This window comes from Onychomys torridus, chromosome 7 (assembly GCF_903995425.1).
Source record: "Onychomys torridus chromosome 7, mOncTor1.1, whole genome shotgun sequence".
In the NCBI taxonomy this organism is placed as follows: Eukaryota; Metazoa; Chordata; class Mammalia; order Rodentia; family Cricetidae; genus Onychomys; species Onychomys torridus.
The window spans coordinates 16,651,183-16,675,629 of NC_050449.1; the positions used below are offsets into that span (position 1 = coordinate 16,651,183).

General features: G+C 48.0%; 1 protein-coding gene across 10 annotated transcripts in view; it reads left to right on the forward strand.

Annotated features, from left to right (window-relative positions):
- Smarca4 (SWI/SNF related, matrix associated, actin dependent regulator of chromatin, subfamily a, member 4) overlaps positions 1 to 24,447 on the forward strand; it is a 97,521-nt gene that overhangs the window by 44,435 nt on the left and 28,639 nt on the right. For 9 of the 10 annotated variants that reach the window (XM_036191703.1, XM_036191704.1, XM_036191705.1 and 6 more), the window contains exons 14-23: positions 2,586 to 2,707; positions 6,206 to 6,356; positions 10,268 to 10,431; positions 16,533 to 16,599; positions 17,475 to 17,585; positions 18,950 to 19,192; positions 20,848 to 20,961; positions 21,456 to 21,563; positions 22,341 to 22,427; positions 24,037 to 24,083. In XM_036191703.1, the coding sequence (XP_036047596.1) occupies positions 2,586 to 2,707; positions 6,206 to 6,356; positions 10,268 to 10,431; positions 16,533 to 16,599; positions 17,475 to 17,585; positions 18,950 to 19,192; positions 20,848 to 20,961; positions 21,456 to 21,563; positions 22,341 to 22,427; positions 24,037 to 24,083 (1,214 nt within the window). The remainder of the gene's footprint in view (positions 1 to 2,585; positions 2,708 to 6,205; positions 6,357 to 10,267; positions 10,432 to 16,532; positions 16,600 to 17,474; positions 17,586 to 18,949; positions 19,193 to 20,847; positions 20,962 to 21,455; positions 21,564 to 22,340; positions 22,428 to 24,036; positions 24,084 to 24,447) is intronic. The other variant, XM_036191700.1, reaches the window with a different exon arrangement.

Genomic DNA, 24,447 nt, shown 5'->3' on the forward strand with positions numbered 1-24,447 from the left:
CCACAGACATAGTGATAAGCCAATCTGATACAACCTCGATTGAGATTCTCTTCCCCACGTGACTCTGCTTGGTGTCAGGTTGACACAAGCTAGCCAGCAGTGACGATATCTGTGGGATAGCATCTCTGAGTTAGTTCATTCTAGGAACTCTTGTTTTCTTCATGGTGGCTGCTGCCACTTTTGCCTTGGCTCACTCTATTTTCTAATTCAATTCCTGGCTCCCTAAGTAAAGGCCCTATTTCACTGCCACTTATGAGTGACAGAGCCTGTAGTAATCTGGATGAAATTATGTGCAAACTGAGCCAGTGAGCTGTCTCTGTCCTGATATGGCTATGTGAACAGGGATGTGCATTTCAGAGCAGGTGTGTTTTCTTGTCTACCCAAGGCCCTTTTGATCTCTTGACCTCTGCACATGTGACTTCCACCAGTCATATGCACATCTTCACTAGTAGTAGCAGCATATACCAGCTCCCTGGCTGAGATTGCAACCATTTTGGCCTGGGGCAGGCAGGGACACCCTTGCTGCCAGTGAGTAGAAATGTTCTCAAACTTGGAGTCACAGCCAGGGCCCCCAAGTTAGGTGAGGCCACCTGTCCTCAATACTCCCATTAAAAGTGGAAAGCAGGGCTGGGGATTTCCTCAGTGGTAGAGTGCTTAAGGCCCTGGGTTCGATCCTCAGTTCAAAAAAAAAAAAGCGGAAAGCAGAAAGAGATTTAGTCAATGTGGCCACATTGGGAAGAGAGACAAGAGAACCAGCATAGCCCTCAAACCTGTCATCAGGGTCCTAAAGTGAGATCAGAGTTTAAAGAGAGGATCAAGATTGTGCATGTCCAGCCAGTCCTATCATGGTATGGTGCCAAACCGTTATTGTCTGGGCTTCAGTCTCATCCTGTAAGGTGGTTTGACAAGTTGTTTGAACTGTGTGAAATCTCTTTCTGGGACACCAGGTACTCCCGGGACTGGTGATGTTTCCTTCCCCTAGAATGAGATTCCTGGGGAAATTCCCATTTCTTTGGAGTCTGTTCTTTCAGTAGTCCAATACATTGAGAGATTTGCAAAGTATGTGACTTGTTGTTTTTTGTTTTGTTTTGTGTGTGTGTGCACGTGTGCATTTTTTAAAAATAGATTATCTTTATTTCTACTAGACTGGTTATAGAATCTGTGAGCCTTGTCCACCTCCATGGTTCCCTAGCACAGCAGGCTTCATCATATTATTGGGAGTGGGTGGGCTGTATTGAAGAGTAAGCTGCAACCCTCTGCTCTGTTTTCCCCAGAAGTTAGCAGCATTTCCGAGATGAATGTTTCTTGGAATGTACTGTGCCCTGCCTAACTCTTGGAGCTTGAGTAGTCATTTTTACAATCTTGTCCATTCAGTTCGTGTCTCCGGGAAGGGAGTATGCTGACCCCCTTATCCATTAGCTGTCTGTCCCACCCCTGTGTAATTCTAGCCATGCTGTGCCTTATTGGATGGCTGCTGCTTTTCCAAATCGGTTAGTATGAGTGTCTACCTTGTCTGTCCCCAGTGATCTGGAGTTGTGTTGCATGGCACAGGGAAAACTTTAGCAGAGTTTGATTAGAACTGTTTAACAGGGGCTGGAGAGATGGTTCAGAGGTTAAGAGCACAGGCTGTTCTTCCAAAGGTCCTGAGTTCAATTCCCAGCAACCACATGGTGGCTCACAACCACCTGTAATGAGATCTGGTGCCCTCTTTTGGCCTGCAGGGATATGTGCAGACAGAACACTGTATACATAATAAATAAATAAATTTTAAAAAAGAACTGTTTAACAGATAGTTATGAAGAAAAGCATACATACATTTTGTACCATTGGGGTTGAACCTTGCCACATGCTAGGCAAGTACTTTAGCATTGAGCTATGGCCCTGGTTGTTTTATGTTAATTTAAAACAAGATTCAATTACATTGCCCAGATGACTCAAACTTAGAGTCTGTTCTTTAGGTGAGTAGCTGGGGTTAGAGGCATGTGGCAGTTACATACAGTATTTAAAAATCTCTGTAGCAATTCTGTGATAGTTGAGAAGAATCTGCTATGGACCTGCATGGTTCATGTATGAGAACAAAAATGGCTTGGTACTGGGTATTGCATTACTGTGTATTTGTTGAGCATGATCTGCAGAGTTCCAGTGTTACCTGCTCAGCATGCAGGGAGGCCCTTTAAGGAAGTAACATTCAGTCGGCTCACAAGTATTGGAAAGATGCCTGAGTGAGCACCTGTCCACAAAACTGGAGGTAAAACACAGGCATATTTAGTGAGGTCAGCTATGAAATTGGAAAGCTGCCTGAGTTGGTAGAGAGTAAAGGTATGGTGTGATTCGAGGAGGGATGTGCAGGCTGGTTTGCAGAGCAACAGGTGTTGAAGTGCCCCAAAATACCCTTGCAAAGAACCTGCCAGCCGTTAGGAAAACTCAAGACATGTACCCAGCTATTCAGAGGGAAGGGCAGCAAGACACAGACACCACAGCACTGTGGGGAGCAAGACTATGAGAGCATCTCTTTCCCTGGGAGCCCTGCAGGATGCTAGGGACCAAGCTAGGGACACTAGGTGACATGGCACCTCTTTTGGTAGGAGGAGGAGGAGGAGCAGCCCCAGCCTGCACAGCCCCCCACACTGCCTGTGGAGGAGAAGAAGAAGATTCCAGACCCAGACAGCGATGACGTCTCTGAGGTGGATGCACGGCACATTATTGAGTAAGGGGTCCCCATTTGTCCCAGAGTCCCAGTCTTTCCCTTTTCATTGGTTTCATTTTGTGTCAGGATTCTTACTGCATAGCCCAGATTGGCCTCAGACTTGGTCATCCTCTCCCTTGGTGTCATCCCCCAGTGCTGGCAGCAACCTCTGTAGGGGCACGTTCCTTTCCTGCAGATTTCATTTGTATGTAGTCATTTGTTATAGAAAATGATTCTTTGGTCATCATAAGCTTTCAAAGTACAGTTGGGTGACAACACAGACCTGCCCATCTACTCTTGTTCCAGCAGCCTCTTGCTGGCTCCTCCAGGAAGCCTGGTCCAGCCCTGTGTCATCATCCAGAGAGATCTGCTGCATTCCCTTTCCTTTTTGGTTTGTTTGCACACACAACCAGGCACTAAGCATCTGTCTGGGGTGTGGCCCTGTGTCTGCAGATGTAGAGAGCTGCAGGGTGACAGCCACACAATTTGCTCTCTGCTCTGTGCTCACCCCTGGTGCTGGGCATGCAGGTTCTCTCTTTTACATTTTGCTCTTGGAAGTACAGTTAAAAATTAATGCACTGATTTGACCTTGTGGTGAGAAGTTGATGGGAACCATTATAGAGAAACAAGATAAAGACTGAATCACTCAAATCTGAAACGCTCCAAATTCCAAATGTTTCTATTTTCACAGGACTGTTTTATTTTCTGATTGGGAACTGTGAAATTATTAGCATCTATATAGACATTCCAGCAAGTGAAAAACTCCAAACTCTGTAGACCAGGCTGGCCTTGAACTCAGAGAGATCCTCCTGCCTCCACCTCCCAAGTGTGGGATTAAAGGCGTGCACCACCACCGCCTGGCAAAACTTCAAAATCTTAAACACGTGAGAAGTTCGGATAAGAAATGATCAACCAGGTGGTGGTGGCACATGCCTTTAATGCTAGCACTCCCAAGACTAGCCTGGTCTGCAGTTCCAGGACAGCCAGGGCTACACAGAGAAATCCCATTTCAAAAAACAAAAACAAACAAACAACAACAAGAAAAAAGAAAGAAAAAGAAGAAGAAAGGAATGCTCAACCTTGGGCTAGAGAGCTAGTTCAGTTCAGTGGTTAAAAGCACTCACTGCCTTTGCAGGGGCCCTGATTCGGTTCCCAACACCTACATGGTGACTTATATAACTATCTGTAATTCCAGTTCCAGGGGACCCTCTGACTTCCATGGGTACCAGGCCCACACATGGTGTATATACACACATTCTGGCAAATATTCACACATATAAAATATGTAATTTTTTTTTTTTTTTAGAAAAAAGCAGTGTTGAAAGAAAGGAAAGCAGTGTTCAATCTGTGCCCTAAAATCTACAGGAGAAATAGATGAGAAGAACCTTCCCTCCCATGGTGCTAGGTGCATCAATGCTTCGTAGGGAAAGCTGATCTACAGACAGCAGGCAGAACCAGATTGTGGATTCCTGGCACCTTCATTAATGCTGGGTGGACATAGTGGTCTGCCTGTAATTCTACTTCATGGAAGCCAGAGAGCCAGGATCCCCAGCACACTGAAGAGCTGTACTACCCATATTGGTAGCTCTGGATTCAGAGTAGAGATCCCGCCGCATCGAGTGGAGAATGGTTGAGGAAGACTTGGTCCTCCGTATACATATCACTCAAAATCAGAAAATAAGAGCTTAACGTGACTGTTTCCCAGGGTTTTTAGCCAGAGTTTCACTGTGTAACTCTGGTTAGCCTTGAACTCAGTATGTAGACTAGTTTAGCCTGGAACGTACAGATGCACCTGCCTCTTCCTCTGGATTGCCAGCCAGAATTGTAGGGCTGGCGCCATGGTACCTGGCTGGCACTAATTGCTAAAAAGATTAGACTGAAGGTGCATAGCACACAGCGAATGTATGGAAATAGAATTACATCTTCTATGTTGTGGGTAATGGGAGTAATGATTCAGTGGTAGTGAATTTTAAATCGCTTGACATTTCACATTTCATTGTTTTAATTTTTTTGTAGTGGAGATAGCCTTGAGATTTTTAAAGTTTTGTTTTGTTAGGAGGCAGGATCTCACTGTGTAGCTCAGGCAGTGCTGTAACTTACTGTGTAAACCAGTCCAACATCAAACTCACAGAGATCCATTTGCTTTTGCCTCTTCAGTGCCATGATCAAAGGCTTGTGCCACATGCCTGACTATAACCCCCCCCCCTTTTTTTTTATTTTGAGGTGAGATCTCACTGTGTAGCCCAGGCTGGTTTCAATCCTGAAATCATTTATTTCCTGAATGCTGGAGTTATAAGTGAGTGTAATTATATCATACATTTTAAAATCACTCTTTCAATGAAAAGTAAGGGGCCATTGAATTGGCTCCTCTGGTTAAAGCACTGCCGGTCCTAACAAACTGAGTTCGATTCCCTAGAATTCATATGCTTCATGGCACATGCATGTACCACCCATATACTATTGAATTTATAATTGTTAGAAAAAGAGAGGCTAGAGAGATGGTTCAGCAGTTAAAAGTGCATACTGCTCTTGCAGGAGACCTGAGTGATTCCTGGTCCCAGTGTCAAGGGGTTCACAACTGTCTGTAACTCAAGCTCCAGGGGATCAAGTACCAGCTTGTGGCCTCTTAGGGTTCCTGTACTCACTCATAAGCAACACCCCTCCGACTCAAACACATAATTAAAAAAATCAAATCTTTTAAAAAAGGAAAATAATTTATTGAGCCAAGAATGAAGTGGATACCTGTAATGCCAACACTCAGGAGGCAGGATTGTGACAAGTTCAAGGCCAACATGGTCTATGTAGCTCGTTTCAGGCCAGCCATGGCTACAATAGTGAGACCTTGTCTTTGAAAAAAGAAGAAAAGTGAAGGGCCAGTGAGGTGGTATTGATAATGGTGCTTGATGCTAAGCCTGATAGACTGAATTTGGTCCCCAGAGCCCACTCACTGGAAGAAGTAAGCTGTCTCTGACTTCCACATGTATGTGATGGCTTGTGTACACCCCTACATGCACACAAATAAATGTATTTCTTAAAACCTCAGAAAATAAAATGAAAAAATAAATTCTTGAACTAGGTACTGAATTGGGAGGCATAGGCAGGAGGATGACAAATTCAAGGCCAGCCAGGGCTACATGCTCTGTTCCTGTCTCAGAAAGATGAAGGTAAATGTAAACAGCAGCAACAAAGTGCGGTCAGATTGGATCTCAAAAGCACTCATGTAAAAGTGCTGGTTTTGTGAGCAGCTAACTGCTCCTTAGCACCAGTACCTCCTGTCATGGTGACTGGCAGGGCCTTCACCAGCCTGTGTCAGTGGCCTTGGGATTGGGACCTATGTTGTCTTGGGGCAGTCAGCTGATCCTTGGGTTAGGATCAGCTGCTAGCTATGCTGTGGTTCCCACCTCCGTGTTCCCTGCTGTTTAGTCCGTAAATTACAGGCAGAGGCAGTTAATTCAAGCTAGTGGCAGCACATTGTCACAGACAGGAGCCTGTATTCTTACACAGCTTGTGCCCCTCCAGGAACGCCAAGCAGGATGTGGATGATGAGTATGGTGTGTCCCAGGCCCTTGCTCGTGGTCTGCAGTCCTACTATGCTGTGGCCCATGCTGTCACAGAGAGAGTAGACAAGCAGTCGGCCCTCATGGTCAACGGCGTCCTCAAACAGTACCAGGTAAGGCGGAAGGCAACAGGGAGGCCGGGTGGCTGTTGGCTGTACTTAGGCAACACTCACTTTTCCTGAAGAACCACAATTTTCCCATCTGGTTTTGTTTCCTCTGAAACAGAGTCTCAATGTGTATTCCAGGTTGGCTTGGAACTCATTATGTAAACCAAGTTGGCCTCAAACTAAACAGAGATCCATCTGTCTCTGCCTAAGGAAAGGTGTATAGCACTGTACCCAGTTTCTTCATCTAAAGCAGCAATGGTCAGATTGGTTAACTGCCAGAAGGTAATAACGCTTCAGTAAGCCACCAGGTACTTGCCCTAGGCAGAGGAGTATTGTATGCACAAAGGACTTAGAGAGCCTCTCAGTGCAGACATGGGCCTTGCATGGATGCTCTGTATCATGCCTCAGACCTATAGTCACCTGGACCTCTGGTCAGGACTTTGTTCTAGGAGCAGAGGAATGGCCCTTCCTGTGGGAGGGTGTTTTATGAAGGTGACAAGACCATAGCTGTCAACTGTTCCCAGCCTGGCTGGGAAATTCTCTTTCCATGTCTGGGTAGTAAAGTCTCATCTCTGAGGTTCCAGAAGGGAGCTAGCCTCACTCTATCCAAAGATTATGTCTTCCTGCTTTTATTTGACTGTGGTCTCTGTTCTTGCCCACTCTCCTTAGGAGAACTCTTGGACTGTGTAGCTTCCAGAGGCAAATCAGCATTCACTGGAACTTTCCACAGGCTAGTGTAATTAAAAGCATTACAGGTTGCCCAGGTCCTACCTAATGTGTAAAAAAAAAAAATGTCCAAACTTTCTTTCCTTGTGCCTTGTGTTATATTCAGTTGGAAAGCTTCTATGCCAAGCCTGACGACCTCTTTTCAATCCCTTACGCCCACATGGTGGAAGGCATAATTTCTGCAAGTTGTTCTTTTGACTGACACACAAGTGCACACACTTATAATACATCCATGTAATAAATTTTTGTGTATGGTGCTGGGGCTGGAGCCCAGGGTCTTGTGTGAGGTAGCAAGCATTGTACCCTTGACTACCTCTTCAGCCTTCCTTTAGTTATTAACATTATGATAACATTTAGGTAGTCATTGGCCATTTGATGTTTTCATCTCACATTCCCCTAAAGCCCTAATGGTTCTGGCATTGAAGTATCCCATTGAGTGGCAGGCTTTCTTTCCTGTGGTCCATGCTTCTGTGCCAGGCAGTGCTGCTGGCTGTTAAGGGCTATCAGCACTTACCTCAAAGTACCACCACACTCCCGAGAATGAGAAGGTTCTAGGTAGGAGGTTGGGGAGATGACTCAGTGGATAAAGCACTAGCCACATAAAAGTGAGGAACAGAGCCGGGCAGTGGTGGCACAGGCCTTTAATCCCAGCATTGGGGAGGCTGAGTTCCAGGCCAGCCTGGTCCATGGAGCTAGTTCTAGCACAGCCAGAGCTACACAGAGAAATCCTGTCTCATAAAACCAAAGGGAGGGGAGATGCAGATCAGAATTCTGACCTCTAAACTGACATGAAAGCCAGGCAGGTGGTGTGGCTGCCTGTAACCCCACCACTTGACTTGGGAGGTGGAGACATCATCTCCAGGGCAAGCTGACTAACTAGACTTGCCAAATCATAAAATTATGGGTCAGTGAGAGATCCTGTCTCAGTAAATATTGAGGAAATTGGGATTGATCAAGGAACACCGATAAATACCATCTGGCCTCCACATACGTATATGCATGCATACATGGCCTGTACATCACACACAATAAAAACAGAAGTTTTAAGTGACCCATGCTCACACTTAAAAGCTCTTGCCTACACTTCAGCAGTCTTACTTGTGAGCTTCTCTTGGTCTCCTAATCTATGCACTGAAGCCTGTCTTTAAAGCCTTTAGAGGTAGAGAGATGGCTCAATTGGTCAAGAGCAATTGTTGCTCTTGCAGAGGACCTCGGTTGATTCCCAGCTCCCACACGGTGGCTCAGGTCTCTAAGTCCAGTCCCAGGGGATCTAACACCATCTTCTGTCCTCTCCAGGCATAAGGCACACACATGTGACACACATACATACATGCAGGTAAAATACATACATAAAATAATAAGTCTAAAATTATTAAAATACACTTATTAATAAATAGGTTGGTTTCTGAGGTGGCATCTCATTCGTGTGGTCTCCGGACTTCCAGTGTAGCATACCTTGGCCAAGGGCCAGAATGTAACGGTGCAGCCACCAGCCTCATCTTCAGATACTTGTAGAAGAGATCTGGGGTTCAGGCGTGCCATAGGAGCAATGCATATGTAGAGAGAGGGTCAGCTTAGGGGTTTGGATGAACACAGTACATGATGCAGAAGAGTTTGAATTTACGTCAAAGGCAAGAAAGCAGCTACATTGGATCATGCTGATAGGAGAGCCTGGGACTCTGCTACAGTGTATTTCGGCTAGCAGTGGTTTACAGGTATCTTCTGCTGGGAGCACAGTATGAAACATCAGTCATATTCTTTTGATAGCCATTAATTACATTATTGTCAGGTAGCAGTAAATGCTGTGAGATGGCTTTCATTAAAAATAAATATCCGGGCAGTGGTGGTGCAAGCTTTTAATCCCAGCAGTCAGGAAGCAAAGGCAGGTGGATCTCTGTGAGTTTGAGGCCAGCCTGGTCTACAGAGTGGGTTACAGGACAGCCGGGGCTGTTACAAGTGATACTCTGTCTCAAAAAAAAAACAAAAACAAAAACACCAGAAGCGAACTTCTGCCAACTGGGGTTCCCCCATTGTGCTGTAAGTCTGTATTTAAGACCTCCTCCCTCCTTCAATAAATGATGTTCGACATAAAAAAAGAAGAAGAAGAAGAAGAAGAGGGGGTCAAGAACATGATGGGGAAACCCACAGAGACAGCTGACCGGAGCTAGTTGGAGCTCACTGACTCTGGACTGACAGCCTGGGAACCTGCATGGGACTGAACTAGGCCCGCTGAATGTGGGTGACAGCTATGTGACTTGATCTGTTTGTGGGGTCCCTGGCAGCAGGGCCAGGACTTATCCCAGATGCATGAACTGGTTTTTGGAGCCCATTCCCTGTGGTGGGATACCTTGCTCAGCCTTGATACAATGGGGAGGGCTAGGCTCTCCTTCAACTTTGTATGCCAGACTTTGTTGACTACCTTACCCACTCTGAAGAGTGGATGGGGGCAGAGTGGAGGGAGGTGAGGAGGTGGGAGAAGGGGAGTGAGGGGAACTGGGGTTGGTATGTAGAATGGGAAAATAATTTTAATAAATAAACATTTAATAATAATAATAATAATAATAATAATAATAATAATAATAAAAGATGAGGAAGAGCCAGAGGAGAGAGGAGATGAGAAAGGAGCTGATAGAGGAAAGAACTAGATGGATGAGAACCTAGAAGGGACAGAACAAGATGAAGGAATTAAGATAGAACCTGGAGAGGACAGTAGTTAAATATAGAGAGAAATCAGACAAGAAAGGAGCTAGACATGAGAGCAGAATAGAAGCTGTGTGGAGAGAAAACTACCACAGAATAATGAAGTGTATGAACTAAGGGAATATATATCCAGGCAGTGGTGATGCAAGCTTTTAATTCCAGCAGTCAGGAGGCAAAGACAGGTCTGTGAGTTTGAGGCCAGCCTGGTCTACAGAGTGGGTTACAGGACAGCCAGGGCTGTTACAAGTGATACTCTGTCTCTAAATGAATGAATAAGTGAATGAATGAATGAATGAAGCAAGCAAGCAAGCAAGCAAAAAACAAAACAAAAAAAGCCAAAAACCCACAGTTCCCTTATGCTTTCACAACTCAAGTATGGCCAAGGTGAGCACAGCAGAAAAATTGGGTAGTCTAGGGCATAGTACCTTGTAGGGTATGTACAGGTGGCATATTTGTTGTGTGAACAGGGCCTCACATTTCTGACCTTACAGATCAAGGGCTTGGAGTGGCTGGTGTCCCTGTATAACAACAACCTGAACGGCATCCTGGCTGACGAGATGGGGCTGGGAAAGACCATCCAGACCATCGCGCTCATCACATACCTCATGGAGCACAAGCGTATCAACGGGCCCTTCCTCATCATTGTGCCTCTCTCGTATGTATGAGCCTGACTGTTCACAGCCTGGGTTCAGAAGGGGTTTCTTTGTTCTGCAGGGCAGAAGTGGATTGTCCAGAGTGTGGCACAGGGTTGGTCTAGAGCCTCTCTGTGACCTCCTTCCACATGTCTCCACAGTGTGGCCATCTTCTGTCTGTCTTTGTATGGTTGTCTCTTAGGTACAGAATAGGATGAGACACTGCATCAGTCATGTCTAAATTCCTGAGTATGAGGACTGCAGTACATCTGTTGGAGAGACAGACACACATCAGCCCATTGCTGTCTGCCTCTAGCTTTGAGGGCAGTTGTGTGGAGCCCACCCATACATATATCCCATAGGTCAGCTCTTATAGGTTTCTTTAGTGGCCCCTTACTCCTAGGGAATTGGAAAGGCTACTTTTGGCTCTGTTAAGCAAAAGCTTTTGTACTCTCCCACCTGTTGTGCCCGACATCTCCTGTATAACATCTTAGTTTGGCATACACCGCACAGGTGCCAGGCTTGCTTGTATCTGGCATCTGCAGAGTATTGCACTCACCAGTTCTTGGTTTCAGCAGGTTTGGAAATCTGTTGGCTTAAAAAAACAGTTGATCTGCTTCAGCCCTCCCTTGGGCTAGCTCTCATTGGCCCAGGCTAGTTTATACTTCTGGGCCTCAGTCAGTCCCTAGCCTATGAGGATAGTCTGATTCTGGGGTCTCTGTATGTGACCGGGCCTCATCCTAGAGTGTAGCCCCTGAGCAGCACTACCATATGTTCATTCAGAGCCACTAGTCTCAAATCTTAGTTCTTTACAAACTTGTCACATCACATTTGAGGCCTGGGCAGGAAGTTTGTCCCTTGGTTAGGGTTTGTCTGAAGTCTCTGGGGGTTGGGTTCTACCCACTCCATGTGTCAGCAGAAGCCTGAAATGCTACTTTGTTCTTCCACGGGTTGGGCATGGTAACCTTGGCCCAATTGCACAGTACCCTCGAGGCACATGCACTGTTATGCTGAAGGTTTCCCTTTGTTAGTTAAATGTCTAGTGGTAGCCACCAGGCTCTAGCTGGTGCCCCATTTCCTCTGCTGCTGCAGACATCACCACCACCACCACAGTACGAGGCCTGCCTGCAGTGATTATTTCAGGGCTGCTAAACAGGACTGTGTATCTGCATGTTTCCTTCGGCTGCTCATTGACCTTCTCCTAAGAAGGGTTACCACTCTCCATTTGCTTTATTCTTTCCATGATGTCTCGTCCCTTCCTTTGTTCTGGTGGTGGGTGACCACAGAGACTCACTGAGACCCTCACACTTAGTTCTCGGTTTCCCTTGGAATACGTCTTTGTTCCTAAGGTTCAGTCACAATTGAGGCCCACTGGCATGGTGCCACAGTGCACTCTGACCTCAGTTACTCCCACTAGTTTTGCTCTTACGTCCATTACTCTGTCCAGACTTGCTTGTTAGGGCTCCATGCTTCTGGCCTGTCATGGTTCATCCATATTCCCATAACTTGGACTTTGATACATTGTTATTGTCATTTATGTTGTAAGACAGATTCTCGCTATATATCACAGGCTGGCCTTGAGCTCAAGATTCTGATGCAACCTCCTGAGTGCTTCGGCACTACTTTTGTTTGAGATGCTGGGTGTGGAGCTAGGTTTTCAGAATGCTAAGTGTTTGCTGCCACACCATGCCCTAGGCCTGTGTGGATGTGTACTTCATTGGGTCCTGCTTTGTCCTCAGTGTGGGTGTGTTGCATAGCTAGATTGTGCCCATGACTGGAAGTGAAGTACCCTCATTTTCCCTCTTGTCTGTGCTGCCCACATGATGCCCATGGCAACCCTGACCATGCCTCTCGGGCAGCATCATTGCTGGGTGCTTGTGGTTTTCTCTACTACTCTATTGTTTGTTTTTCTGTGTAGGGTTTCTCTGTGTAGCCCTGGCCGCCCTAGAACTCACACTATAGATCAGGCTGGCCTCTGCCTCCCTAGTGCTGGGATTAAAGGCATGCCTACCAAGCCCAGCTCTACTAACTTGTATTGGGTGCTCAGGGATGTGGATATGGATGCCACAAACAGCATTTGGAATTGTCCCTTTTGCCACTCCATTTCTTACCAGTGAGAATGTGAGTGTTTGTTGCTTTGGCCTATGCATTAACACTGGTTCATTTCTTTGGCTTTTCCAATGGTTTGGATTTGGCCTCTCTTAGTTGGGATCCTTATTTTAGTAGCAGGCCCTTCTGAGGTTAGAGCATTTCATGCTTTCTTTCCCAGCTGATTTCTCCTGTCTCAGTTCTGTATCAACTCATTTCCTAAGGAGCCTCAGTGTTAGAAACCATACTGTTTACTCACTCATGGGGCTGAGGCAGGAGGATTGTTGCAAGTTTGAGGCCAGCCTGGGGTGCTTGATGTTCCAAACTTATCTGGGAAATAGGATGAGACACTGTTTCAAGAAAAGCCAAAGGGGATAGAGAGATGACTCAGGGTTAGTAGTGCCTGTTGCTCTTCCAGAGACCAGAGTTCATTTCCCAACATCTAAATGAAACTGCCTTAAAATTGCCTGGAACTACTGACGAGTTGATTTCACCCAGGGGCCCATGAGTGCTGCGGCTGAGGAGGAGCTTCCACCAGAACAGCTGTAGGCCAGCAGATCAGACCTCCTCCTGTTTTGCTGCTTGTCTCCTGCTCTCCTCAGCAGGAGCCTCTGCCAGTTGGGATAAGCAAGTGCTTCCCACTGCAGGGCAGCTGCTCTGTCAGAAGCTCACAGCTTGTAGTGACAAAACCACACGACCAAGGCATCTTGTGAGGAGGAAAGCATTTATTTATTTGTTTGTTTGTTTATTATTTTTATTATTTTATAATTTAATTTAATTTTACATATCAGCCATGGGTTCCCATGTCCCCCGTCCCCCCCCCCCCCCCCCCCACTTTCCCCTCGGCCCTCCCCTCCGTTCCCATCTCCTCCAGGGCAAAGACTCCCCTGGGGATTCATTTAAACCTGGTGGATTCAGTACAGGCAGGTCCAGTACCCTCCTTCCAGGCTGAGCAAAATGTCCCTGTGTAAGTCCAAGATTCCAAACAGCCAGCTCATGCACTAAGGACAGGTCCGGGTTTGGGAGGAAAGCATTTAATTTGGCTTAGGATTTTAGAGAGTTAATGGTGGCAGAGTAATCTGAGAACTCAAATACTAATGCACAAGTGTGAGGCAGAGAGAGATACTGGAAATATGTGGGTGCTGGGAATTGAACCCAGGTCCTCTGGAAGAGCAGCCAGTGCTCTCTTCCCTCTTCTCTTCTCTTCTCTTCTCTTCTCTTCTCTTCTCTTCTCTTCTCTTCTCTTCTCTTCTCTATTCCCTTCCCCTCCCTTTCCATTCCATCCTTTTCTCTTCCCCTTCCCTCCCCTCCCCTCCCCTCCTCTTTTCTTCTTTTCTTTTTGATTTTTTTCAAGACAAGGTTTCTCTGTGTAGTTTTGGTGCCTGACCTCGATCTTGCTCTGTAAGAGCAGGCTGGCCTCCAACTCACAGAGATCCACCTGCCTCTGCCTCCTGAGCAGGATTAAAGGCGTGTGCCACCACTGCCTGACCAAGGCCAATACATTTAACCACTGAGCCATTTCTCCAACCCTTAACTTTTATTTTAAGTGCATTGGTGTGAGGGTTTCAGGCCTCCTAGAACTGGAGTTACAGGCAGTTGAGAGCTGCCATGTGGGTGCTGGGAATTGAACCTGGGTCCTCTAGAAGAACAGCCAGTGCTCTTAACTGCTGAGCTATCTCTCTAGCCCCCAGAGACACACCTCTTACAGCAGGCCACACCTCCTTGTCCTTCCCAAAGAGTTTCAGCCACTGAGCCCAAATATTCAAACATAGGAGCCTATGGGCCATCCTCATTCAAACCACCACAGCAGTCCACAGCCATGGCTCAGGAGGAGGCCTTACTGCCTCCTCAGTGGATGTGACCCTGGACTTACCTACAGTCCTTCCACATGATACCTGTCCAGGAATACGTTCATGCATTTGATCTCACCTCTCCTGACTAGACGTACTACCTGAGGTGTGTCTTAGTGTCCCATACCCAGCTGTCCCATCCTGGCCATTGCACTGCTCTTCCCGTGTCAAGTTCTCGACCGTCTTGTATTCTTGCATCTGTCCTGATTCCCAGCTCCTTATGACATGCTGGCTTTTCTCACTCCTACTGCAGGTCTCCGGGGCCCTCAAGCCCTCCCTCTCTTCCTGCCTTTCTTGGGCTTCCATCATGCTTTGCAGTAGTATGATAGTAGCTCAGCCACAAGGGTCTGGCTAGTAGACCCTAAGGGCGCCCTCATATCTGGGCATAGGGTAGGCCCAATAGCGCCCTGTACTGCCAGGCATCCAGGCTCCGGAAGTGGATCTTTACTTTGGTTGGTTGGTTAGGTTTTTGTTTCTTGGTAGTGGTGCACACCTTTAATCCCAGCACTCTGTAGGCGATCTCTGTGAGTCCTGAGTGAATTCCAGGATAACCAGGGCTACACAAGAATCCCTGTCTCGAAAAACAAACAAACAAATGGCCAACAAACTACATATGAAATTCCAGGCTAGCCTCTCTAGCCTCTCCTTGCTTTTAAAGTTTTATTTATCTTTTTTTTTTTTAATTCTGTGTCTATCTTTCACATCATGCATCTTGATCCCATTCATTTCTCCCTTTGCATCTGCCCTCTGCCCCTGACACCCCCCCCCAACCCCCAACCCTGGCCAATAAAACAAAATTTAAGAGAGAAAAATTAAAATCTGGTCACGGAAGCTGCTCTGTGACACAGTGAGTCACACAGTACCCCTTTGTCCATTTATCTTTACTTGCAAGGGTTCATTGCAAAGAGTCATTGATCTGGGTGAGGCCTCTGGTTTCTACTACTCTATGGATGCTGGGTCCTCACTGGGACTCTTCTTAGTTGCTCTGTGTTGTGAAGATCCTATAGCTTTGGGTCTATGGGTCAGGCCCCTTCACCTAATCCAGCAGATCATACATGTTGGGGTGGGCCAACTCATAGCCCTGGTTCTATGTTTGTACAGCTGCAGGGTTGGTCAGCCCACCAGTTCTCCCCTGTCCTCACCACCAGGGTGAGTTCTCCAGTACTGCCCCAGCTAATTCATCTCTTGGAGCAATGAGCAAGGGGCAGGGCCAGTTCTCCTGCCTTCATGCCCTCAGGTTGGGCTTTCCCTCACCTACACCATCAGAGCCAGCTCCACTGTGTCGTAGAGTGGAGGTACAGGGGCAACTCTCGAGTGCTGTAGATGGTGAGGGGCAGGGAGAGCTCTTCCATTTCCATGACCCCAGGGCCACCTCCTCCACTCCTGCCACCACGTGTCAGATGATTAATGGGGACAGCTCCTCCTGCTCACAACCTCTTTGTTTTTTGAGACAGGATTTTTCTGTGTAGGGCCTGCCTCTACCTCTTGAGTGCTGGGATTAAAGGAGTGTACCACCACTGCCTTTAAGTGTTCTTTTCCTTCACTCTTACTTGGTGACAGCTGTCTGTAGGTATTCGCCTTATGGCTGCAAAGTGACTACACTGTCTCTTATCATCTTACCTGGGTTGCTAGTAGCATGACAGAGTAAGGGCCTTAGTAACATATTCCAGCTAAGCTTAACCCTTCGCCAGTGTGACCCCAGGAACTTGAACTGTCATTAGATGGGACACTTAGGTAGTTACCAGAGAGCCTAGGAGTGGAGTTTCTAGGAGGAAAACCTAAAATGGGGAGCAGTCTCTATCTTGAACCATATCTATCTCAGCCATTTCTCTCGTTCCTGACGTTGGGAGACCAGGCACAGTTGCTGCAGCAGATCTGTAGTGTCTCACATACTCATTCACCAAGGGGCCCATGAACACCCACTGGAGACAGGGCTGGCTACCTAAGACCTATGCTGGCTCTGCCCTGGGCCAACTGTACCAGCACTATATCTTTGTGTGTGTCTGTTCTTCCCATCTGGAACAGGGTGTCTTTTTCTCTCTGGCTTCTGCCACCTCGCCCTTCCCCATCCCTGTGCACAGAGTTCTTATGGGATACATTAGGTTACTATGGTAGTTCTGAGTACAAGGCCTGCTAGCTTCACTGTTGCCTAGTCTAGAACTTGACTGTCCCTTCCTTCCCTTCAGGACGCTGTCAAACTGGGCATATGAATTTGACAAGTGGGCCCCCTCAGTGGTGAAGGTTTCCTACAAGGTACGTCATAGGCGACATGGGCATGGGCAGGGAGGGTGAAGAGCACAGAGAGGAGCCAGTGTGTGTTCGAGACACAAGGCTCTTCCCGGGCCTGGTGCTTATTTGATACACATGTGGTGCAGAGTGGATGGCTACTTATTGTGTGGCATAATTACTTTTTTTAAGTCAAAATCAAATGATCCATTATTGGAAACGTGGTTTCAGCAGTATCTATTTTAATATACATAATAGACATGGATAAGTTCACTGGAGAATTGTCTTTATCAGAACTCTGGTTAAAACCCATTAGTATATGAAAACAGAACTAACATAGACCATTGATGTGGCATGATGCGGAGTGTTCTGGAAACCTAGCCAGGCCTGTGCCAAGCATCGTACTCAATGTATTAGGATGGGGCCTGTACCCCACAGATGTGGGCATCGGAAACTGAGGTAGAAAGGGCACAGTTCACCGATGCATAGCACTGTTTACTTCTGCCTCAGGCTCTTCGTCCTGTGCCTGTGCTGTAAGGACATTGTTGCTGTGGGTTAGAGCTTGATGTGTCTAGAAGGTAGTCAGGGAGGAGCCTGGGGACTAGAAATGAGGAAAGACTAGGCAATGGGGAGGAGCCAAGTGATTATAGTGGTTATTGCCTGGTCAAGGAGAGGACCTAGGAAGAGGGGAGTTGATGAGACACCAGGAATGGAGCGGGCAGCACTGTTTCCCCAGGTGCCCCATGTCCGTTCCTCTCCTGCAGCGGGTATTCCTCATGGCAGGATCAGAGCAGGCTAGCAGTCTTGCCCAGTAAAATCTCAGGCTACCTTTGGCAAGGACCATCTTCCTTTTTGAGGAACACTCTTTACTAGTTTGAACTGTTTGCATCCTGTCTCTACAGGGCTCTCCAGCAGCAAGACGAGCTTTTGTCCCTCAGCTTCGCAGTGGGAAGTTCAATGTCTTGTTGACCACCTATGAGTATATCATCAAAGATAAACACATCCTGGCCAAGGTAGCGTATCCTCCTTGCCTAGAACACAGCAAGGCCTAGAGCTCAGGCTGTAAATGACCTTGATGCCTGATATCATCATACCTGTGTCAGCTCTTTGCAAGGAGTCCCTCAGGACTTCATCTGCACATATAGCAAAGCACAGCTGCTGTGCACTTGTGTAGTACACAGCCATGCCCTGGCTCCTTCAAGAGCTTAAGCAGACCCTGGGTCAGGTAAGGATTCCCCACAGAAACTGGACAAGTAACCCTCACTCATCTCCCACAACTTCTATGCAGAGAGCCTTTTCATTTTGTCTCCTGACTTTCTTGAGTGACCTACCCCATTGAGACAAGGCCACCCGGGGAATGTAGTCCTAGTGGGCCTCTTCCTGGGGTTGGGCTATCCTATAACGTTGACTCTGGGTCCTAGTGGACACTTTGGGGAGCAGTTGAGGGTGAACATTGTGGTGGAGATATATTAGGGTGCTGGTCTAGAGGGGGGCCCCTGTCCAGTGGGGCTACAGCCTTGCCTGATGTTACTGAGAGCTGTAAGTGGCATGCAGTTACCCAGTCTCTATCTGTCCAAGCTTGTTTTCCTAGTGTGGACCGGGATGGAAGCTGGAGGGCTTGGCTGGGCCCTCATGTCTGGTGTTCCAGCAGGAAGTATTAAAGGGCTCACATGGGGATGGGACCCTCTGCCCATAGCCAGATTTCCTGCACAGTGCTAGCAATGTGTGCACTCACTGTGGTTTTCTAGACTGACAGGTGACTATACCAGTGCAGCCTTTACCATATAGGCCTTCCACAGGGCACCATATCTAGTGTACAAAACCAAATCCACCCCAAGCCATGCATGAGGCCCTGAAAATACCCTTGCTTCCTGGCAGTGGTTCACATTGATGTAAATGCCAAGCTTCTGTATCTTCTTCAGATGGTACCTTGGACAGTCAGTCCTGTTGTGAGAGATGAAAGTTGTGGTTATAGGAGACTTAACCAGGAATTTTCCTGGGGCTCCTACCCCAGCCTCACACTGTCTAGCCCTGTCCTTGGGGTTTGGAGTCACTGGCAGACTCTGTCAGGGAAGGTCTGGCACTGCCCCTACCTGGAAGCCACATTCAGATGTGTTTGTGTGTCACTGCTGTAGTGGCATGGTTGCTTGTGGCAAGCGTCCCAGGTGCCTTCCAGTTGTGGGATGAGGTGCTGAGCACTATTTCCTGTCAGTTTGGAAAACCAGGGTACTTTTTGCTTTGTGCCCCTGACAACAAAGCCTGGGCTCAGCTCTTTATTCATGTGTCCCCACTTCATGTTTGGAGAGTGTACGCCTGGGGGTTCCTGCCGGACATGCTGATCACTTGGCAACCCTGCTACCACATCTTGTCCTTGCAGATCCGCTGGAAGTACATGATTGTGGATGAAGGCCACCGCATGAAGAACCACCACTGCAAGCTGACACAGGTCCTCAACACACACTATGTGGCCCCTCGGCGCCTGCTTCTGACGGGCACTCCACTGCAGAACAAGCTACCTGAGCTCTGGGCACTGCTTAACTTCCTCCTGCCCACCATCTTCAAGAGCTGCAGCACCTTCGAGCAGTGGTTCAATGCACCCTTTGCCATGACAGGAGAGAAGGTGAGCTTGCTTGGGGTAGAAAGTGGCTGCTCAGGAGTGTCCCAGGCTCAGCCACCCTGAGACTGACTATGTGTGCTCCCTGGCCACACAGCAGCACAACCTGTGCAGTCAACAGGACTCCAGTCAGGCGGCAGTCAGGTGTCACAGTGGGGACTGTGGAACCTCCATGAGGATCAGGCCTTGCCTGGAGGGGGTGTCCCAGAGCTCACAAAGTTTAGTTAAGACATCTGTGGGGGGGTTGGGGATTTAGCTCAGTGGTAGAGCGCTTGCCCAGCAAGCGCAAGGCCCTGGGTTTGGTCCTCAGCTCTGGCCAAAAAAAAAAAGAAAAAGAAAAAAAGAAGACATCTGTGGGGTCCGACTCTGACACTGTTTACTAAGAACACTACAGCTAGTATCTTGTCCAGGTGGGGCTGAGTCTAAAGGCCATATTCTCCATATTATGGAGAATGGGTCTTCTGGGGGAAGACACGTCTTTATCTGCCCTGCTAGCCCACAGAAAGCCATATGCATTGTGAGGGGGTTAAACAACTAGCCTATGAGCCTGGGCAAAACCCATAGGCTGCTGACAGCTGCCATTTCTTCCTCTTAAGGCCTTCTTAGGTTGGAGAAAGGCATCCATTGCTCTCATCCATTGCAGGTTCCCTGTCCTTCCTGGAGACAGCTGAGGCAGCAGGCCTTGTGCAAGTGAGATTGGTGTTTTTTCCACTCAATGTAATGGAAGAGCCTCTTTGCAAGGCTCCTTTTCAGAGCCAGGGCCCAAAGCTACAGCTGTGCTGCTTTTCCTCAGAGTGGAGGCTCTAAAGGATGATCAGAGAGCAACAGAAAAGCTCGGGCCATCTTAGTTACCTTTCCTTCCTGATTTTCATTTAAAATGGAGCCCTAGGAGCTGGGCTTGGTGGAGCAGAGATAGCCAGATCTCAGAGTTCGCAGCCAGCCTGGTCTACAGAGCAAGTTCCAGGACAGCCAGGACTACACAGAGAAACTCTTTATCAAAAACCCAAAAATTAAATGAATAAATTTTAAAAAGTGAACGAACAACTAAACTTGAGCCCTGAACGAACAACTAAACTTGAGCCCTGACTAACAAGACGGCTCATCAACTAAAGGCACTGGTCACCATTCCTGAAGACCTGAGTTTGAGTTCCAGGATCCACACAATAGAAGGAGAGTCAGCTGTGACCATCTCTTCACACACAAGTAGATGAACAACATCTTCTGTGTTAAACCATGTAGCATCTTAGCTGAGGAGCGGTGACCTAGATAAACAGTGTTTCTCATGCAGTACTTCATCTCAGGCTGAAAAGGGAAGGTGTGGCCCCTCGTGTCAGCAGTCCTTTCCACTGGTGGCTTTTTTCAACCAGTGTTGTGGTTGTAAACACCAAACTGGTAACAGCTTAGGGAGGCCCAGGAGCCAGCTGTTAGGTATATACGTTCTTGGAGTTGGGGGGAAGCATAAAGGAGACCATGGTGCCTGCCCCTTAGGCATTATATAAATGATACAGAAGGCAGCAGAATTTTCTCCTTCCCAAGGAAGAGGGTGCTCCTCCAGGCACAGAGCGCCGCAAGTCCCAGCTGCTGTTCATGACACAGCTGCCCGTTTCCATGCCTCGCCCCTCTTCTGGAGACAAGGTTGTGACTTACTGTCTGGCACTCAGGTGGACCTGAATGAAGAGGAGACCATCCTCATTATCCGTCGCCTACACAAGGTGCTACGGCCCTTCCTGCTGCGGAGGCTCAAGAAGGAAGTTGAAGCCCAGCTACCTGAGAAGGTAGGTGTTGGCAGAAGCCACAGGGTGCCATTTACAGGGTTATTTTCAGGGTGGGGGCAGGCTTGAAGTGGTGACTGACAGCACTGGGCTGCAAAGCCAGGGAGGGCAGTGTGTCAGAACTGAGCCCTGTCTCAGTGGAGCTTGCTGTGTGCCTGCCCAGATTCCTTTCTTCAGCAAGAGGCCGTTGCTCAGGTTGAGTCGACTGAACATTGCCAGTGGTGTGAGCTCTTTGCTCCATGCAGCCACAGTTGACTTGCCTCTCTGGCTCGCTTCACTCTTTATGTTCTGGCAAGCTATGAGCCCTCCAGAACATGAACAGCTTACCATTTTTGTCCCAGAATTTCCTGCCTTCTCTTCATTCCAAGTCTCCCCAGTATCGGGGCTCCTCCCTCAACCTCATATCCTAATCACAGTGCTGGTCACAAGGCTCTACTTGGTGGCAGAGGTGGCTCAGTCTGAGATTGGTTGGCCTCAGAGTACTCTTTGCTCCACAGGTGGAGTATGTCATCAAATGTGACATGTCAGCCCTGCAGCGTGTGCTCTACCGTCACATGCAGGCCAAAGGTGTGCTATTGACTGACGGCTCTGAGAAGGACAAGAAGGTTTGTTCCAGGTCCCTGTTCCCCTCCTGATTGTCTTTGAAGGGGAGGGTGGGGCACCATCGGATTCAGAACATTGAGCCTGCCCAGAGGCCTCCCCTGGCCCTGGTCCCTCAGGCATTCAAACAGTCACAGCTTTAATGCTGGTTATCTTTTGAGGGTGCTCACTGGGCTGCTTTCTGGAGTTCATTGTTTAAGACACTGCCTTCCTCAGGACTGATGTAGAGTTGGGATATTACTAGAGAGCTCCGCTTACTCACAGGTGAAGAGCTGTCTCGGCAGTCATGGCCTCTGGGGCCTTCTTCTTGGTATTGCTGAGGGTGTGCTGACATTGGAAAGAGAGGGCAGGCCAGCCCTCTCTTGGGAGCACTCAGAGTGTCCTCCAACTCCTCTAAGCAAATCTGGGCTTGTCCCATAGGGACACCCCAGTCCCTCAAGTCTGTACGCAGCATCTCAACCATAGCCCTAAGTATGTCTCTTGTTCACTCAGGCTATTTCTTAGCCCTTTCTTTCTTGTGCTCCTCGCTTCCTTTCCTGACACAGAGCACCACCCCTTCTCATTAGAGCCCTTCAAAGTGCCTGTGCTTGCCCTAAGCTGTTTGCCACCCTTGCTGCTGTTCCTTCCGTGTGCCAGGTAGTCTCTTACACAGCACTGCCTCCTCCTTCCCAGTGGCCCTGCTCGCTCTGGGCCTTCTCCTACCATTCTGCCCAATCCCCTGCCCACCTTCGTCTTGCCCAAAGGCAGGACTGCATTTTGAACCATCTCATGTGCCTCTGCAGGGCAAAGGTGGCACCAAGACGCTGATGAACACTATCATGCAGCTGCGCAAGATCTGCAACCACCCCTACATGTTCCAGCATATTGAGGTAAGGCCACAGCCCTGTGGCCCAGCTCTTTGGAGACAGAGCTGGGCTACTTGTCCGTGTGTGTGTGTGTGTGTGTGTGTGTGTGTGTGTGTGTCTGTCTGTCTGTCTGTCTGTCTGTCTGTCTCGTCGTCGTCATGTCAAGTGTCCTCTAATCTCTGCCTTAGTTTTTGAGATAGTTTCTTTCATTGAACTTGGAGCTCATTGATTGGCTAGCCAGAAAGGCTAATGAGCTCCACAGATCCATCTGCCTCCGCCTCCACATCTGTGGGGTTACCCACATCAGCCACCATGCCTGGCTTCAACTTAGGTGCTAGGAATCCATGCTCGGGTCCTCATGACTGTACAGCAGGGGCTTTAGGGACAAAGACATCTGTCTCCTTGGGCTTTATGATTTTAAGAGTAGCTTAAGGATGGGGGCTGGAGAGATGGCTCAGAGGTTAAGAACACTGGCTGTTGAGTTCAATTCCCAGCAACCATATGGTGGCTCACAACCATCTATAATGAGGTCTGGGGCCCTCATGGAGTATAGGCGCACATGCAAGCAGAACACTGTACATAAGGATAGCTTAAGGAGCTAGACATAGTGGTACACTTCTTTAATCTCATCACTTGCCTGGCAAAGGCAAGTGAATCTCTGTGGGCTCAAGGTCATCCTGGTCTACATAGCGAATTCCAGGACAGCCAGGGCTATGTAGCGAGACCTTGTCTCAAAACAAGACAGCAAAAAAGGCAGCCAGGCATGGTGGTGCATGCCTTTAATACCAGCACTCGGGAGGCAAATGCAGGCAGATCTCTTGAATTCAAGGCCAGCTTGGTATACGGAGTGAGTTCCAGGACAGCTAGGGCTAAAACAAAACAAACAAGGCTTAAGATATTCTCACTAGCCATTGTATGTACATCTCTCTCCATTGAGTTTTCCTTTTGTTGGTGTTTAGTTTATGTGTATGTGTGTGTCTTATGTTGCTGTGGTTGTAGCCAAGAGTTGTAACATGTAAGCACATGCTCTGGCATTGGGTGTGCCCAGTCCAACAGGTGCTTAACAAACCCATCATGGGCCTGGAAATGACTGTCTCTAAAGCTCCATGCTTGCCTCTTAGGTGTTTTCTGTGGGTTTGGGGACTTCTCCCTTGGGATGTGTTCCTATTCCTGAGGTTACACATGCCCCTGGCAGGGTCCCCACACCTGCTTAGGAAGAGCTGCCGTGGACATCAATGAATTCTGTGGCCATAGTCCACAGTCATCATGAGTCACTGTGCTTTTGAAGACTCTGGACTCTTGCTCCTGAAAAGCACATGTCGTATTCTTGGTGTACACTTTCAGGGTCGTTCCAGACCTCTGCTGCCTTGGAGTTCCATTTCAAGATGGTCAGAGGTGTTCACATTGGTGCCTAAGCATCATGTAGTCTTCTTCCCATCCATCACAGGAAAAGCATGAGGGTTGGCATTTGGTGCACTGAGGCCAACGACATCCATATCTGGACTCGGTGCCACTGCAGGCCACAATTGACCACCAGTGTGTACTCAGTCCTCTGCATAGCAGCTTGGACCATGGGCTTGGCTGGGCAGCCCCTTCCTGCCTTGGCACTGATCCATCTCTTGTCCTGTTGCAGGAGTCCTTTTCTGAGCACTTGGGGTTCACCGGCGGCATCGTGCAAGGGTGAGAAGCTTCCCAGCTCTGGGGGTGGGCAGCAGTCTGCCAGGAGGGGTTTGTAGTCTTGTTCAGTGGCTTTGTTGCTGTGGTTAACATTTATTTGGTATCTGAGACAGAATGTGCTATCAGACTGGCCTACAGACCATGGCTCTGCTGCCCACAGTGTAACCCTAGACAGCTTCTGTAATATCTGAGCCTGACTCCACCCACTCTACATCAATACACTTGATGCTCTGTGAGAGTATATCCTGCAGCTTCCTTAGGTGTAGGCTCCACTTCTTTCTTTTGGGTTGTTGGGATATGGTCTCAATGTGTGGACTAGGATCCTATGTAACTTAGCCCAGGATATCTAATCATCTCTATCCTGAAA